Below are 17,864 nucleotides of genomic sequence, written 5' to 3'. Positions count from 1 at the left end.
ACTAAACAAGCCAGTGTGTATGATATTTACCCCAATGCCTGTCACACAGGAGACACTCGTATAGCCCTAATTTGCTGATTCCTGTTCAAGGTCAGCAAAATTTTCTCTAAAGGGCTAAATGTTTTTAGGCTTTGCAGGCCATGGTCTCTTGTCATGACTCATCTCTGCCACTGTAGCAGGAAAGCAGCCATGGCGAATATGCAAATTAGTGGCTATGTTCCAATAAAACTTTATTTATAAACACAGGCAGCAGTTCAGATTTGACCTGTGGGCTGTCATTGTCTACTGTAGCTCTAGGTCAACCCTTGTCTATTTTACCCTGGCTCCAGAAAAGACAGGAGCCAAGCACTCGGAAAAGTCTTCAGAGCCTCAGCCAGACTGAGGTTAAAAAGAAAACAAAACAGTTCTTCTTATGGTCCATTAGGGGCAAGAGCCAAGGCCCATCCTTCAGTTCTAATATGAAATCTTGAGTCTTCCTGGAGCTGATGCTGTCAGACCACTGGGTGTTACCTATACCTCATCCAGGTCCTCTGCTCCATTCTTTTTTTTTTTTTTAAGTTTTTTTTTCTTTTTTACGGTGATATTTCTTAACAAAATCTGGTATGTTTCAGCTGTACATTTTAACAGCAAGGCATATATATATTTACAATGTGTGTTCACCTCCCATAGTTAGATTTCTTTCTCTGTCACCACATATTTGACCCCTTTTACCTCATCTACCTCCTCTGTCCCCCCTCCCCTCTACCCTCTGGTAACCACTAGTCTATTGTCCATGTCCATGAGTCTCTGTTTGTCCTGTTCATTTGTTGCTTTTAGGTTTATATCCCACATATAAGTGATAGCATGTGATTTTCAACTTTTTCTGTCTGGCTTATTTTGCTTAGTTTGCTCCATTCTTTGGGGTGAATTTAGAGGGTGTGAATTTAGAAGAGCAAGGCAGAAACCAGGCCCATTCATGGCCATGCTGGAGGTTTTCTGTGAGAAGTTCTCTGTCATAAAATTTTGGCACAGGACATAACCATGGAAGCCAATTTATTCCCTGGCACATTATCATGTGAGTGTTCTACAGAGCTATCTGTAATTTGGGTCACGATTCACAGCACCAAGCTGGTGTGTGTGTGTGGGTGTGTGCGTGTGGGTGGGTGAGTGTGTGTGCGCACGTGCGCGTGCATGTGTGCGTGTGTGTTGGGTGAGGATATCCTCTACTAAAACAGTTTATTTCTTATTTAATCCTCCACTGACGGCTGATTCGCTGTGTGACTTTGAGCATGTCTCTTATTCTCCCTGTGCCTCCATTTCTTCATTTGGAGAGCTCTACGCCTCTCTCCTAGAGTTGTTGGGATTATTACATGAGATAATATCTCCGAAAGTACATATAAAAGTCAAAATCCTCAGATAAGTGAAAGTTGAATTGCTACAAACCAATTATATTATTAAGTCAGGAAATTCTCAACATTTTTCCACAGAGGTCCTGTATTTAAATTTACAAGTGTTCTTAAATTAGTAATGATTTTATATTATCCGGATTATTAGCATGGAACTAACAAGGATGGTTATGAAAAGTTTTTACTGAGAATTTCCTTGTTTTCAGTTGGGAAATATGGTATGACCTTTTTAAAATGCAGTGAGTATAAAAACTGTGTTGGTTTCCTAGGACGGCTGTAGCAAAGTACCACGCACTGGGTTGTCTTCAACAACAGAAGGTTAGGTCCCTCTCATTGCCTTCCTCTCGGTACTCTTTACTTTGTCTCTCTCACTGTCTTTGTCTCTCTTAGGCCCTCTCACTTTCTGCCTCTGAGAGGAGGCTATGCTCTGTCTGTGGAGTGTTACCTCTTTCCTGATAAACTTCCTTTGACTCTAAAAAAACCCCTAAAAACCAAAAACAAACAAAAAAACCAGAAGGTTATTGTTTCACAGTTCTGGAGGCTGGAAATCTGTGATCAGTGTTAGCAGCGTTGGTTCCTTAAGGGCTGTGAGGGAGAATCTGTTCCAGGCCTCTCCCCTGGCTTCTGGTGCTTTGCTGGCAATCTCTGGCTTTCTCTGGCTTGTAGATGCATCACTCCAATCTCTGCCTCATCTCACATGACATTTCGCTCTTTGTGTGTGTGTCCAGATTTTCCCTTTTTATTCATATTGGAATAGAGCCCACAGTAATGACTTCATCTTAACTAACTACATCTGTAATGACCCTATTTCTGAATAACGTCACATTCCGAGGTCCTGGAGGTTAAGACTTTAACATATGCATTTTGAGGGATCACAATTCAAACCATACCACTAATATCAGCTGTCATGCAGCCTGATTGTGTTTCTCCCTTGCCGAAAATCCTCTTTCGATTATTGCTTTGTAAAAGCCAACGCCAGTTCCTTAACTCGTAAACTTTCACGCTGTAGCTCCCGCCTGCCACTCCAGCCCAGCTCTATGCCCCCATTGCACCTGGCTCTCCTGCATGTTTAACTGCATACAAGTCCCTGACTTCCCCTAGGATGGTCGCCTCTGGTGCTGCACACGCTATTCCCTCTGATGGGAGATTCTTCCCCTTTTGTCTTCCTGGTGAAGTCCTGGCTTCAGGGGTGACCTCCTCCTGGAAGCCTTCTCTCCCTGTGTCCCTTCCCTCACCATGACTCCACACTCCTGTGTACCTCTGTACTTTGATCGTGCTTTCCCTGATGTCTCCACACTGAATAGCAATCATGTACCTGTTTGCACGTATTTTACCTATTAGTCTACCAGCTTCGTTAGGCCAGGAATTATGTCTGCTCTGTTCTTTTTCCCCAGAGCTTAACACATACCTGGTACACATTAATAAGTTAATAAATATGTGTTGAATTAATGTCTGAATGAATGAATGAATGAATGAATGAGTATCCTCTGTTGTTAATGTTTTTTAAAAATAAATTGCTATCTTAGAAACAGTGAGAATACTTAACACATTTTTTAATTGATGTGCATTTGTTAGAGGCAAAGAACAGAGGGATCAAAATTCCATTTTATCATCACTCATTCATTCAAAACCATATTAATTAAGGAACACTATGTGTGTTACATGCACGTACAGGGCACTGTGGGCATATGAGAGATGTTAGGCATGGTCACTGATCTTAAATTAAGAAGCTTATAAGTAAGGAGAGAAGATGCCCACACTAGAAAAATGAATTATAAATACAGGCCAGCAAATATATATGAATAAGGTCTGAGCGAGTGGTACAGATAAGAAAAGCCCACAGTAAAGCTTCATGGAAAAGGCGGGCCTGGCTGGAGTTGGCTTGGAGGATTTGGCTAGGTGGAAAGGAAGAGTTTAGTCAGAGACCAGCGTGAGCATGAAGCCAGAATGAACCAACCGCCTCAGGAGCCACATGAAGCATAGTGTAGGGAAGAAGCAGGAAGTGAGGTTGAAATCATTGCCCTAGATTGTCGTGTCCTGTCCCCAGAAGCCTTTGTGATTACTTGTTTTTCCTTCTTCATCCAGAACGGCTTGTCCCCAATTCACATGGCGGCTCAGGGAGACCACCTTGACTGTGTCCGACTTCTATTGCAATACAATGCAGAGATAGATGACATCACCCTGGATCACCTGACCCCACTCCACGTGGCAGCCCACTGTGGCCATCACAGAGTGGCCAAGGTCCTTTTGGATAAAGGGGCCAAACCAAACTCCAGAGCCCTGGTGAGTGGGAGGCTATTGAAGAAGGCGAGAGGGGCAAGGGCCAAGTGAGACAGGATCAGAGCTGCATGGCTAAGCCTCTTGGGAGGGACACCAGCTGGCACCTGGTATTACTCCTGAGACTCAGGGACTGGAAAGTATCAGTCGTGTCAGTACACAGACAGGGTGGTAACCTTCACAGTCCCTGCCACACAATGTCACCTCTTATACCTACTGACTGTGATCACTGGTAACAGGCTGAGGTCAGGGGAGGGCTTCGGCGTAAGAGGCCTGACTGAAGAAACAGTGTTCATGGTATGTGTGTAGGTTGGGGGTGCCATTACATCTGAGCCAGGCCTGGGGCTGAGGGTGATTTCTTAGAGACTGCCTGGCTTTTTAAATCTGCTTTGGGGGCAAGTGGAATGGCCTGAGCTAAGCATTCTTCCTCTGCAAAGGGGCTTACAGTTTTCATGGTGCTCATGTAGATGTGAGTTTAGGCCTAAAGCTAATGCCCTCCTGGGGGATGGTTCCTTCCCCTCCCTCCTTGGCCAGGGGCTCCCAGATCAGTTCAGGGATCTGGTGGGGCCAGAACTCTGCACAGAGCCTGCCCATGACCACCCTTTCCCCTCTGCTCATTCCCAGGGTAGGAGAATTTAGAAAGCAGGATAGCCTCTAGGGACTACAAGGATTGCTCATTCATTCATCCAGAAAGCTCTCATCAAGCTTTACCACATGCCAAGCACTGTTCCAGGGTAGTTGAAGTCACTCAATCTCAGCACTATGGACATTTGGGGCCTGATATTTTTTTGTTGCAGGGGGGCGGCCTGTGCACTGTAGGTCATTTAGCAGCATCCCTGGCCTCTACCTGCTAGATGCTAATAGCACTCTTCTAGTTGTGACGATCAAAAATGTCTCCAGACATTGCCAAATGTCCCAAAGGTGGGATGGGGTGGCAAAAATCCCCTCCCCCCCACACACACTTTGAGAACCACTACCTTAGTGGGATAAAACACTGAAAAAAAAGAAACAAAAAAAATAACAAGCAAACAGACAAAACCAAGCAAACAAATATCTCTGCCTTTATGGAGTTTACATTTCAATATATCACTTTAGAGCAGAGGTGATGTACAGAAATCCATTTTACTAAAAATGATCGTCAGTTTCGGGAAGAAGGAACATGATTTACTTCACAAAAGTACTCTTTATTAAAAATTTCTCCTTAAGGAAACTTTAAACAGTAGACTCTTTTAGTGCATCCAAAAATAGTATTAAAAATTTTAAAAAGGTTTATAGACAACATGCTCAGGAATGTGCCTGGCGTATAAGGTGAATGGCACCTACCGCTCAGGTGATTTGTAGTAATTGACAGTCTGGTCTGTGGGCATCCCTGAGGCTGCCTTTTAATCAGCAAGGTGGTCGGGGTGCTCCTTGGGCTAATATGTAAGCTCCTGCTTGTCTCTCTCCCTTTGTGTGGGGCTGCAGAATGGTTTCACCCCCTTACACATCGCCTGCAAGAAGAACCATATTCGTGTCATGGAGCTGCTGCTGAAGACAGGAGCCTCCATCGACGCTGTCACCGAGGTAAGAGAAACTCTGCAGACGAGTGGATGGTTCCTTCCCCGCCATGGTCTTCCTCCAGTAGCCTTCTTGAGAGTTGTTCTTTGTAGCTACATGTGGCTGCAGGTATTTGTGTGTGTGCGTGCGTGCGCACGCACGTGCGTGAGCATGTCTAGATTGCTCGGAGAAATAACTCAGGGGTAACTAAAACGAGAAAAGATAGGTCAAGTCTCAGGGAGCTTTTCAAGATCAGATGTAATTTTTTAAGTTGTAAAATGGGCCGAATCACCCCACAGTGATTTTTTTTTCCCTCCAGCCATTTTCCTGAAAATGAACCCATCTCATTTACTCCCTTTTTTTTGGAAAACCAGTGTAGAGCAGCTACAGGCAAGAAAGCTTTAGCAATATCTAGCTGTCTCTTCTTTGGAAGAGCAGGGAAGTCTCCTCTCTCCTCATTCCTGTCTTGTCTGTTTCAGTCTGGCCTGACACCTCTCCACGTGGCCTCCTTCATGGGGCACCTGCCCATCGTGAAGAACCTCCTGCAGCGGCGGGCATCACCCAATGTCTCCAGTGTGGTAAGCCCATGGGGAGAGCAAGGGCTCTTCTCTCAGCACCGAGAGCTCAGAGGGATGCGTTAGCCAGTGATCCTTAGATCTCCTCTCTGGGAATAGAGGTAGAATTCTCAGAATAGCAGAGGCTTCAGACTAAGGGAGAACAGCCCTACATACTGAAGCTTTCCGAATTAAACTTCTCACACATCTGTAAGTCTCAGGGATTTTATTTTGGACAATAATTTGGAAACTTCTGTAAGTGTTATCTTGAAATACATTTGCATTTTTTGTTAGCTCTGGGGTTTACTTGTGAGTATACTTAGAACACACACACACACACACACACACACACACACACACACACACACACCCCCAGATATCAGCAGGCTAAAGGCTGAAGGAGCTGTTTGCTGGGGCAACTCCACCTCTTGGACGAAAACCTGTCAAGCATTTCTCGGCTCACACTTTGGAGCTCTGCGTGTGTGTTTTTGGAAACCCAGCATGTATTAACACTTCTATAATTTTGTTATTTTACAGAAAGTGGAGACCCCGCTGCACATGGCTGCCAGAGCAGGGCACACGGAAGTGGCCAAATATTTGCTCCAGAACAAAGCCAAAGTCAATGCCAAAGCTAAGGTGCATTCTGGAGGCGGGAGGACCCTGGGATGTAAATGATTCAAGTGCAGTGAGGAGAAATCCACCCTAATTAGAAGCCTGGCTGCAGTGCTGTTGGCACAGAGATTCCTGGTCATTCTGTGTCCGTTACACTAAACGATCAGATTCTGCTTTCCAGGGTTCCGATAAGGCTAGAGACATTTTTGCATCCAAACTATGTTCTTTAGGATGATGAAAGTCCATCATCTGGTCTGCAGTATTTATTGAGCTGAAAGGGTTTCATGGTGGTTACAGTCACGGTATAAGAGGAGAAGCAACTTTTTGAAGAAAGCATTGCCAGTGAAAATAAGTCAGGAATAACTTGATCTAAAAATAGATGGTTCCCCCTTGTTGTAAAAGGCATTTTGGAGGGATTGAGTGAGTGAAGAATAAGAATACCTGCTGAGTTAGCAAGTTGACTGGCTTTGGCCATGATCAGGCTTTCCTAGCCCACAGGTGACAGAGGCTCTGTTTAGAGTTAGGACTCTGGTTTGTGTTTGGGCCACATGAGGGAGGCCCCCAGCTGGGCCCAATAACACGAAGACTTCACCCACGGAACTCTTTCTGCATAAACAGAAAGGGGCAGGGTAGGATTAAAAAGTCATCTTTCTTCTTTGGCAGGTTAGACTCTCTCATGACCCCTGGCATGCAGAAAACCAAAGTAGTGTCAAACAGAAAGACAAGTGTCCACTTAGATGTGGCTTGGTAGACAGTAGTCACCACAATTTATCGAGTGCCTGTCACATACCAAACACCATGTGCAACGTCTTATATACCCTGTTTGGTCCTAACTATAGTCCCAGGAGCTCGACATTGTTATTCCCATTTCACAGATGGTAAGAATGGGTCTTTGGGCAGCTAAGTAGAAATAACAATAACAAGGGTTATTGTAAGGATTAAATAACAGACAGCATATTGGTTTCTGTAACTCATCTCTTCATCTTGCGGCTGTGTGACTTTGAGAGAAAGTCACTTCACCTCTGTTTTCTTTCTTTGTAAAATGAAGTTTGGATTAGGTAAATTTAGTGTTCCCTGTTCTTCATTTTCACTTCCGGTTCCAGGATGACCAGACCCCACTTCACTGTGCAGCCCGCGTTGGCCACACGAACATGGTGAAGCTCCTGCTAGAAAATAACGCCAACCCCAACCTGGCCACCACTGCCGGGCACACCCCGCTGCACATTGCGGCCCGAGAGGGTCATGTGGAAACGGCCCTGGCCCTTTTGGAAAAGGAAGCCTCTCAGGCATGCATGACCAAGGTACAGACTTCCTCCTCCTGTTCTCTAGCAGTGACTAGGGCAGGCTAATCACTGCTGGGCCTGAGTTGTGGCAGGGTCGTTCCTCTGTGCTGCCTCATTTGTGCTGTAAGCAGCTAGGGGTGGCGGTGGGCGGGGAGGGCGGTCAGCCCGCACGCACAGGACCGGCCACCATCTGTGAGCCTGAGGTGTCATTGTCCTGCCCCAGAAAAGTGGTGAACTGTAGTTTCTCATTCACCCACCCAGCCTTCATCCATTTATTACAGAATAGCTACTTGCTCAGCACCTGCTCTAGACAAATCAGACAGGTTCTGGAATACAGAAAAGATTAAGACTCAACCCTGCCCTCAACTAGCTGGCGGCCGAATCACAACACGAGGTGGTTTTATGCTCCTCGCGAGAGGTGTGGGTGGCAGGTGATAGAGGAAGCCTGCTGATTCCCGAGGCCTTGGCCTCTCAGAGGGATCAGAAATTCTGTGTCCTTTATTTGATAGGCGTCTCCATGTCCGTTAAGATGAGACACCTCCTTTGCCGAGGGCCCTTTCTCCATGGAGGGTAGTCATGGCTCCACATGGTTCTGACAGCCTGTGTTTCTCCTCAGAAAGGATTTACCCCTCTCCATGTGGCGGCCAAGTATGGGAAGGTTAGGGTGGCAGAGCTGCTGCTGGAACGGGACGCACATCCAAATGCTGCCGGAAAAGTGAGCTTGAACTTCTCTACCTTTCTTAAATTAGAAGCTAGAACAAAAGATAAACTTTACGTATTGAGAATGATATCTCTTGTTTGAGCCTATTTTGTCAATTTTTTGGATGGGCAGCCATCTAGAGAGAGTGGCCTTTGGGAAGACTCGTTTTTCTGACAATGGCCTTGACTTTCTAGAAAATTCTGGTGGCCTGTTCTGAGTGAATGTGCTGATCATGCTCTCATCGGGCCTCTCAGAAATTAGGAGGTGGCTCTGGGTCTGGCTGGTTATACTCCTTAGCGACTTTGATCAAGATTGGTTTTGGAATGAATTTCAATCAGGTTTTATCTATATAAAAGAGATGACGCACATCTCAGAATGGTGCTGCCCACAGCTACAGGGATCTCACTAACAGAAAATCAACTGAGTGAAGGCTGTTCTCTTTGTCGTTCTCACCCTCCTGCAGAATGGCTTTACTCCCCTGTACGTGGCCGTTCATCACAACCACCTGGACATCGTCAAGCTGCTGCTTCCCCGGGGTGGCTCCCCACACAGCCCTGACTGGGTAAGCCTGCCCTGGCCCACACACCAGGAGCATCAGACAGAGAGTCTCACAGCTCCTGGAGAGCAAGGTTGCCCGCCATGCCTTCAGGGCGGGCTCTTGCAGTAGCAGCCGAAGGGCTTCTGTGTTTTATTTTTATTTTTACCTCAGAAATCTCACCTCACTTTCACAGATGTTACCTGCGGTATAATTGGGGGACCAGGAGTGGGCAGGAAGTGGGTAACACTTCTTAGCAATAGGTTATCTCACAGAGGCGGATTCTTTTTACACAAATGTGTTCCCCAAACCACTGCATGCCAGCTGAGTTTTGTCCACTGGCTGTCCAAGGTCAGCATGAGCAGGAGTCTCCACGAGTGGTCAGTCTCGTCCTCGGATTCAGCACAATGACCACACATTGAGAAATATTCAGGGCCGGGAGTGAACTTGTCAGAACCTTGAAGGAAAGAACCTATTTGGAATGTGACTAGTCACCCCCAAATCTATTTTTCTGATGAGTTCAGACTTTTGGATCGTGGTGTTTTTTAGCAAGGCATACCCATGTACATTACACTGCAGACAAATGTCCAGCGTACTGGCCTTACACAGTCTCTGAAATGTACTGCTCAGAGCAGCAGGTGCATTGCATCTTAAGGGAACTAGAGGAAAAGGAGCTGACGAGGCTTGCTTATGTAAGGCCACACTGGGGAGCGGGGAGGTGATATAAGGTGTAGGGATAAAGCGGATAGAAGGTCATTTTGGAGGATAGGCTGCCCCCTGTGGGAGGGGAAGGGCACCATGGGGCTGGTGACCACCTGCAGAGGGGAGGGGTCTGGAGGGGGAGCAGGGCTTGGATACGAGGACACAGGCAGTCACTGCTCTCGGGAGCTCACTATCTGACAGGGCAGCCAAGATTCAGAAGAAACAGGATAATTTCTGGGAGAGCCAACCCCAGTGCTCAGCCAGGCCACAGGGGTCTGAGTGCTGCCTCTACAGAGGCAGTCGTCAGGTTAGGTGGATGTGTGGTTCCAGCTGACACCTGCTGACTTCATGGGGATGCAGCCAAGTCAGGGAAAAATCAGCACCAGCCTTCAGCTTGTCTTCCTTCCTCAGAATGGATGCTCATCTGAATTTTACAGCCTCACTTTTCTGTAGACACAGTGTCTCCCAGACGCCCCTATCTCCTTGGGCTCCTGTCCCTGACACTGTTGTAGCAAAGCCCACGTCATTGTGTAGATGGAACATGTGGCCCTGCTTAGATGTGACTTACTCCTGCCTCTAAAAATAAAAAACTGGACTCCTCTCCTCCTCGTACCCCTCCTTATATAAAAGAAGTCGGAGCCAGGTCTATGGTATTTAAAGAGAGTTTTATCCAAGCACAAATGCTGTACAGATGGGTTTTGTTTCCATGGCAAAAAATAGTTTACCAAGTCGTCTGGCAATTTTGTAGAATTTCACATGCAAATCCTTCTGCACCCAAACCAAACCCTCCCCTTTCTAATTTTGATGCTAATGTTGTTTCAAGCAGATCTCTCTCCAGAAACATGCCTTTGGATGAGCTCATTTCCTCGGGAAAGCAGAGACTTTTACTGGCACCTAGCCCTCCCTAACCTCTCCTTGACCCTCTTGCCTCCCTGCTCCTTGTCTTTGTCACCAACAGATGGTCATTCATTCCCTTGTGTCCTGGTTTGAGGGAAGCTCAGAGAGCAGTTCCTGTCCTGAGATGGACAGTTCTTCTTGTATCTGGGCTTTAACCAGGGTCGTCTGGCAGCCCGAGTCACCTCCAGGGCCAGCTTGCCCTTTGGCAGGAAAGGGTGTTATCCTTGCCATTGTGGACATCCACAGCTGCCCAAGTGGCCCGGGACTACTGATTACACTTCCATGAATATACGTCAAATTGCTTGAGTTACTACTGTCCTTTGACATTAAAAGAAGTCCTCACGGTGATTGTTTGTGTTCAGCTGCTTCCTCCCATTTTATCCTAACAGCTGCACTGAGAAGTGGACATGCTCCAGTGCTCATTTAGAGAGGATGAGCTCCATTTAGGGATGGCTCCAAGTCTCAGGCTCGATCCACTGGACCACCCTCTTTTCTTTGCTCTGTTTTGATAGAGTATGAAAATCATTTTGTTTAATTAATTTTGTTATAATCAAAATACTGATCTTGCTATGGGAATATAATCTACAAAGAAGACTTAATGTTTTCTCATAACATAATCAAATTAAAAAGGAGAAACACACAAATGAATTATCTTACATAATTATCTAAAGGGAATGATTTTTAAATTCATTTTAATTCTTTGGGTAAATTGCAATTTTTCATTTCCCCGTAAAATTTACTTTACAGATAGATCTTTCCCTGTGCCCCAGTGCTATAAAACTGGGATTTTTACCATATTGGTCAGCCCCCTTTCTCTCTTTTCCTCTTCCTGATCAGTGATCCTGGCAGAATCAGAAACGATGGTTTCTCCAGTAAGACAATGGCTGGCAGAGGAGACTCGGTTCTCTGGGACAGCCAGAAGAATGCTGGCCAGTGAGGGAGAACCATATGCCTTATGCCATCTGCTCTGGGGCTGGGTGGTCATGTGCTTAGAAAGTCATGGGTCCTGCTCAGAGGTCCACAGGCCTGGCATCCCCTTTAGCCCAAGATGCTCTGGACCTGGCTATTTTAAGGAGGGTTCCTGGACCAGCAGCATCAGCCTTACATGGGAGCTTGTTAGAAATGCAAAATCTTTGGCCTCCCTAGGCCTTCTGAGTCAGCATCACATTTTAACAAGATCCCAAGTGATTTTAGACACACTGAAGTTTGAGAAGCACTGCTCCAGCTGATAGAACCTGGGATCTGGAGTCAGACAGCCAGACTTGGGTCATCTGTTATTCATTTACTATGTGACGGTAAATGAGGCACTTAGCCTCTCAGAGAATTGGCTTTTTTATCCACAAAGTGGGGTAATAATAAAAATGCCTGCCTTATTTGCTGTTCATGGTTGTAGTGAAGCTCAAAAGGGATAATGTAGGTGAAAGTGCTTTCTAACAGTGATGACCAAAATCACTGTTACCTGTCTGCAATGGAATAAGGAGCTTGCTACAGAATATAAACCCATGTACTGCTTCCTTCATTGAGAAATTCTTCCTACCAAAAATAAAAGATAGAAGAAAAGCCAGCTGAATAACAGTGTGTAGTGACATAGCTGATTTACTCTGAGGCTAGCTCCATCTCACTGTGGACTTAAAACATCTTTTAAACCAGTGTGCTGCAAACTATACAAAGGTTTATTACTTTTATACCTTAACTTTGGAAAGCACCTTCCCATTATTGTATTTGATCTGTTCAACGACTTTAAGAACAAGGTAGGTGTTATTGTCCACTTTTAGTGGCTTAAAAAGTACAAAACAAAGTCTAGTGGTTGCTGAATATCTTACTCCCATCGCACGGCTAGTTGGAGTGAAGCAGACTGACTCCTCATCCCCAAGTCCCTCACCAGGTGCATGTCTTCTTATCCTGCCTGCCTAAAGCTGGCAACCCTAGCGGGACACTTGGCCCAACTGCACTTGGAAAGAAGAAGGGCTCTATTCCTTTTCCTTTATGAATGTTGGAGGGTTGGTTCTTAATATAGGAAGAAGGAAGTGGGAAACTTTTATTTTCTTACTTACCTAGCTTTCTAGTTGTGCTATAGGCCTAATTGTATCCTAGCATCTATTGGTGGCAGCATTTCCTGCACAGCAGTTTGTCAGAGCGTGATAACAGAAAATAGATGGTGAGAAAAGGTACAGGACCTTTGCTGGCTTGGGCGAGGGCGAGGGTGGGCTCTCCAAATCACACAGATGAGATTCGTTTGTTTACTTAAGCTGCCCTGGGTGACACCAGCCCTGCTCAGTGGGTGTCCAGCAGGCCAACAACCAGGCCTAGCCATCCTTCGGAGGATTTAAAATTTAAGGCGAGCACTTACATTGACAACTCAGCATTCCTGTAACCATTCTTCTGTTTCAGAATGGCTGCACCCCTTTGCATATCGCTGCCAAGCAGAACCAGATGGAAGTAGCCCGCAGTCTGCTGCAGTATGGGGCGTCAGCTAATGCAGAGTCGGCGCAAGGCATGACACCTCTTCACCTGGCTGCCCAGGAGGGTCATGCAGAGATGGTGGCTCTGCTACTCTCCAGACAAGCCAATGGTAACCTGGGGAACAAGGTAAACATGACACCTTTGGATTAGCCCTGGGTCTCAGTAATGGCTTAATGTTAGCTAACTAGATATTATGTCTGCATATTGAGCACTCACTGTGTGCCCAGGTTCTGAATTAGGGTGTGTGTGTGTGTGTGTGTGTGTGTGTGTGTGTGTGTAATCCTCACAATGGTCTTATGTAGGTTTTATCTTAGTTTCATAAATTAAAAATCAGATTCAGAGAAGCTTTTTGCCTCAAGATTGCATGATTCCGAGCCTATCTGATGCCAAAACCTTTGCTTATTCTTTCAAAATAGATTGGCTCAAGAATCTGCAAAAAGGCCAATATTAAAATCCATAGCACACTTTCCCAAATATAGGCCAGTGTTACATTCAGGAATGTATTAAGTAAGTTGATACTAATTCTGTGGGGAAGTCATTTTTTTAAATGCCGACCTATATATCAAACTAGGAGTTCTCAATCTGTGGACTGTTAACATATGAGTTTGAAGACTTCCAAGATTGAGCACAACATTTTGGGAAGATAGGCATGTGAGAATTTTTCTGGGTGAAGTCTTCACAGTTTTCATCAGCTTCTCAAAGGAATGTACGGCCCAAGAAAGATTAAGAATCACTCCTTTTAAAAAATAGTTTTATTGAAATATTATTTACATACCATAAAAATCACCCTTTTTAATTGTACTTTTCAGTGGTTTTTCGTATATTTTAGAATTGGGCAACTATACCATTATCTAATTCCAGAACATGTTCATCACCCCGAAAAGAAACCTCATACCCATTAGCGGCCACTTCCCATTTCCCCTTAACCCCCTGGTCCCTGGCAACCACTAATCTATTTTCTGTCACTGGAATTTGCCTATTCTGGACATTTCATATGAATGGAATCATATAATATGAAGAGCTGCTTCTTTAGATAATAAAGGAACATAATACAGTTTCAGAAAGACAAGCATTTTAAGAGTAATAAGATTTCTTAAAACCTGTAGCTCCATTAGCTCTTTTTATATGCTTTTGGATGGGTGACTCCTAGGAGAGAAGTGTTATGGTAGGATCATTGTATTGGATGGGATTCTTGGTTTCTTCCTTGTGCCATTTAAAGCAAGATCTGCCTTAAGGGTGATAGTGATACTCTGGAGACATCCTCATGCATCTGCTCCTAGTCCTCACGGGGCAGATTACTGTGTTATCCCAAGAACCAGGCAAGGCAGGCAGAGGCTTAGGATGACCGAGGGATCGCTAATTGTGGCCTGTTCGCGCTTCAGCCAGCCCCACAGGCCTGAGGGAGATGACCTGTCTGCTCAGGCTTCATCTGGGCAGAGACACTGCTCGTGGTCCTGTGGTCAGCCTGGCAGAAAGTGCAGAAGGTGGAGGAGGGCAGGCAGAGTCCCTGGGGAAAGGACGGGCCTGGCCACTGCCTCTGAGTGCAGAGGAATTGCAGCTTTCTTCTTCTCGCAGTTAGTAAAGTGAACCGAGGTTGGAGACAGAGGAGAGAAGACTTTTCTGACATCCTGGTTGGGAGTGTACACATATCAAAGAACATTTCTGGTGCATTACTATCCTCATGAGAAAGCTAAGATGAGAACTCCAAGAATATGGTGTTTTTAGTCCCAGCAAGATCATCCTTTTTACAGCGTAGCGCTGGCTGTGATCTAATCACACGCTACATTTAAATGACACAACAAGTTTTCAACAAATTTTCATATGTGTTTTCTCAAGTGATCCTTACTTTGCCCTTGAGATCAGTCAGGGATAATCGCTATTTTCTAGATAAGGAAACCAGGGCTCTAAAGTTCATCTTGAATCTTGGAAGTAGGAAATGTTATAATTGGAAAGTACCGTTAAGTTCATCTAGTTCAGAGGTCAGCAAACTGAGGCCTGTGGACCAAATCCTGCCCACCACTTGTTTGTGTAAATACAGTTTTCTTGGAACACAATAATGCCCCATTCGTTTACATATTGGCCGTAGCTGCTTTCTCACTATAACTTCCAGAGCTGAGTGGCTGCAACAGAGACAAGAGCCTAAAATATTAACAGAAAATGTTGCTGACCTCTGATTTAGTTTAACCACCTCATTTTTCAGATAAGGGTGTGAAAGAAAAGGAGCTGGAAGAGCTTTGTCCAAGGTCAAATAGCTGGTCGGTGGCTGCAGAGCCAGGTTCAACTCCCAGAAATCAGTGCTCTTTCACTGTGGTCTGGAACTCTTTACTGGCTACAAGATGATGAACTTCTTTTTCTTTCCAGGGTGGACTCACGCCTCTCCATCTGGTAGCACAAGAAGGCCACTTTCCAGTGGCAGACATGCTGATCAAACACGGTGTCACGGTGGATGCCACCACGCGGGTAAGGCAGGCAGCCGCAGTTCTGTCCTCGTGGGCTTCCCCTCCCTCCCTCCTTGTGTGCACTGTGGGTCCTGCCCAGTGCCTGCCTCCCTCACGCTTCAGAATCGACTCCTCCACGGAGCTCTGAAACCCCAAAGCTCCAGTGGCACATTCTTCCCTGACACTTCCTAGGGATGACAGTGGAGTTTGAAGACACCAATCCTAATTACCTCACTTTCCAGTTGGGAATTTTGAATTTTGCTAGATCTTTGAGTCTCTAGTAAGAAAGAAACTGAGAAGAATGTTTAATCATGATTCCAAGTCCTGTCTTACACGAGCAGGGTGTCAAAATGTCAGACTTCCCGGGATTCAGTCAAAAATTTAGCCCCTTTTATTCCAGCATTTGGTTAAATTCAATTCAGCTTTCTTTGAACCTCTCTGTGAGCGAGGAGCTCTGTGAAGGGGCTGAGGATAACCGAGTGCACAGCACAAGCAGATTCAACACAAGCAGCAGAATCTGCCTCAAGGTATTTGCATGGAGGTGACTGTCAGAGGCTGGAACAGACAAGCGACTGTGATATCAGGTGTGCAAGAGGCACTGGAGAACCGCAGCGCAAAGGGATGAGAGTGTTTCCTTTTGGAAGGAGCCTTCATGAAAGAAGTGGCATTTCATTCCTTTTTAACATAAGGCAACTGCATTAAAAGGAAGGCGCAAAGTAACGCCCCTTCCAGCCTCAACCCGTTCTGGGGTACCACAGGAACACTGATCAACAACATTGTGTTGAAATATCACTGAAAAAGATCTAGAAACTGTTTTACTGCCAACCGTCTGTAGCTTCAACAGGAATCTGCTTGAAAACCAAGAATGCTCTGGACTTTTGAGGCTTCTTTTGTGGGCCCAGTTTAGTCTTTTTGGATCCTGCCCTAAGAGATCTTGTACTGTGGGTTAGAACTTGGGGGTGGTCAAACGATTCAGAGGGCTTTGGTTTGTCGGCCTCTAGAGGTAGCACCAAAATATTCAGCAGAACAGATTCCTTGAAAATTAGCTCCTTTGCAGCCAAAACACAAATAAATAAATACCTAAAGCCGACTCATTTCAAGCAATAACCAGTTCCTATAAATTCCGTTACACTGCCACTCAGTAACTCAGACAGCCTTTGGGGGGGGGTTTACAGTGGGCTTTAACCTTTCTAGTCGAAAGTCTAGTCAGGTCTGCTCTTGTCTGGGTCAGCAAATGATCTCCATACCCCCATCTGTCCTCATCTGAACCCACGTCCCAGCAAAGGGCCCGATGGCTGCTCCTTCCTTGGAAGAACCCTCTTGGCTTCTGTAACCCGAATCTCCTGGTTTTCCTCCCGTCTCTTGGCTGCTTCCTCACAGTCTTCTTTTCTGATCTCCCTCCAAGTGTGGCCCCACTTTTTCTCTCTACGCTGATGCTAGCTGACCTCGCTCATCTCCAAGGCTTTATGCCTTAAGTTCTTCACAGGGCTCAGGGTCAGTTTTCCAGCTGCCTACTCTGCATCTCCATGTGGCTCTTTCCTAGGCATCTCGAACTTCACTTGTCTGACATCGAGCCCTGTGTCTTTCCAGGTCAAAGGTATCTGACTGGCCACGGCAGTACGGCTTATACCTCAGAGCAGCTGTCAACCTTCTGAAGGGTTTTCCCATCCATTCTCTCTTTTAATGAGCCATAACTCACAGTGGCTCTTGGTGGGCCCAGAAGCCCTGCTGGTCACCCATTCTCTTTTCTTGCCTTTCAGATGGGTTATACTCCCCTTCATATGGCCAGTCATTATGGAAATATCAAGCTGGTGAAGTTTCTGCTTCAGCACCAGGCAAACGTCAATGCCAAGACTAAGGTACAGGGATGCCTGAGACCTGACTCCTATACTGATGCTTTTTAAGTGCCAAATCAGGATGCAGCCAGAATGACTGGGCACGCTTGGGGCTATGCCACAATTTTAAGCTTTGACCCTAGAAGAGGAAATAGAGAAAATGCACTTTTTATGTTGGATGTAGAAGATAAATAGTCTCTGTAGTATGTGGGCAGTTATTTATTTATATCAGAGCTAGCTAATCCCGCCAAAATGCCTACCTTGTTTTATAGCTAGGATACAGCCCTTTGTACCAGGCTGCCCAACAAGGACACACAGACATTGTGACACTGCTTCTCAAAAACGGTGCTTCCCCAAACGAGGTCAGCTCGGTGAGTACCCACCCATTTCCTGATTGCAGAAAACTGCTTTTGTGGACAGTCCTGTGAGATGTCCTTAACCACTGAGCCTCAGGTGACCCTCATTGCACACCTAGGACCTGGGCAGGATGCAGGACAGTAAAGCTGCAGCTGCCTGGGTCCTGCTGGCCACAGGGTGCTGTGATTCGTTTCTCTTTCTGGTGAACTGAAGGTTATCTTTTCAAGTACCAATCACTCTCCCCATTTTATTTTTGCTTAACTATTGTTGAAATTGTTTCTAAAACATGT

At 45.7% G+C, this 17,864-nt stretch overlaps 1 protein-coding gene across 1 annotated transcript in view; it reads left to right on the top strand.

Moving 5' to 3' along the window:
• Positions 1-17,864, top strand: part of LOC105301010 (ankyrin-1-like) — a 182,261-nt gene that overhangs the window by 130,020 nt on the left and 34,377 nt on the right. Inside the window, exons 9-20 of the mRNA XM_023520081.1 lie at positions 3,471-3,668; positions 5,127-5,225; positions 5,678-5,776; positions 6,290-6,388; positions 7,468-7,665; positions 8,264-8,362; positions 8,811-8,909; positions 12,873-13,070; positions 15,306-15,404; positions 17,143-17,241; positions 17,490-17,588; positions 17,693-17,714. Coding sequence (XP_023375849.1) covers positions 3,471-3,668; positions 5,127-5,225; positions 5,678-5,776; positions 6,290-6,388; positions 7,468-7,665; positions 8,264-8,362; positions 8,811-8,909; positions 12,873-13,070; positions 15,306-15,404; positions 17,143-17,241; positions 17,490-17,588; positions 17,693-17,714 — 1,408 coding nt within the window. The remainder of the gene's footprint in view (positions 1-3,470; positions 3,669-5,126; positions 5,226-5,677; positions 5,777-6,289; positions 6,389-7,467; positions 7,666-8,263; positions 8,363-8,810; positions 8,910-12,872; positions 13,071-15,305; positions 15,405-17,142; positions 17,242-17,489; positions 17,589-17,692; positions 17,715-17,864) is intronic.

This window comes from Pteropus vampyrus, unplaced genomic scaffold (genome assembly GCF_000151845.1).
Source record: "Pteropus vampyrus isolate Shadow unplaced genomic scaffold, Pvam_2.0 Scaffold8, whole genome shotgun sequence".
Taxonomy (NCBI): domain Eukaryota; kingdom Metazoa; phylum Chordata; class Mammalia; order Chiroptera; family Pteropodidae; genus Pteropus; species Pteropus vampyrus.
This window is presented reverse-complemented; position numbering and strand designations above follow the sequence as displayed.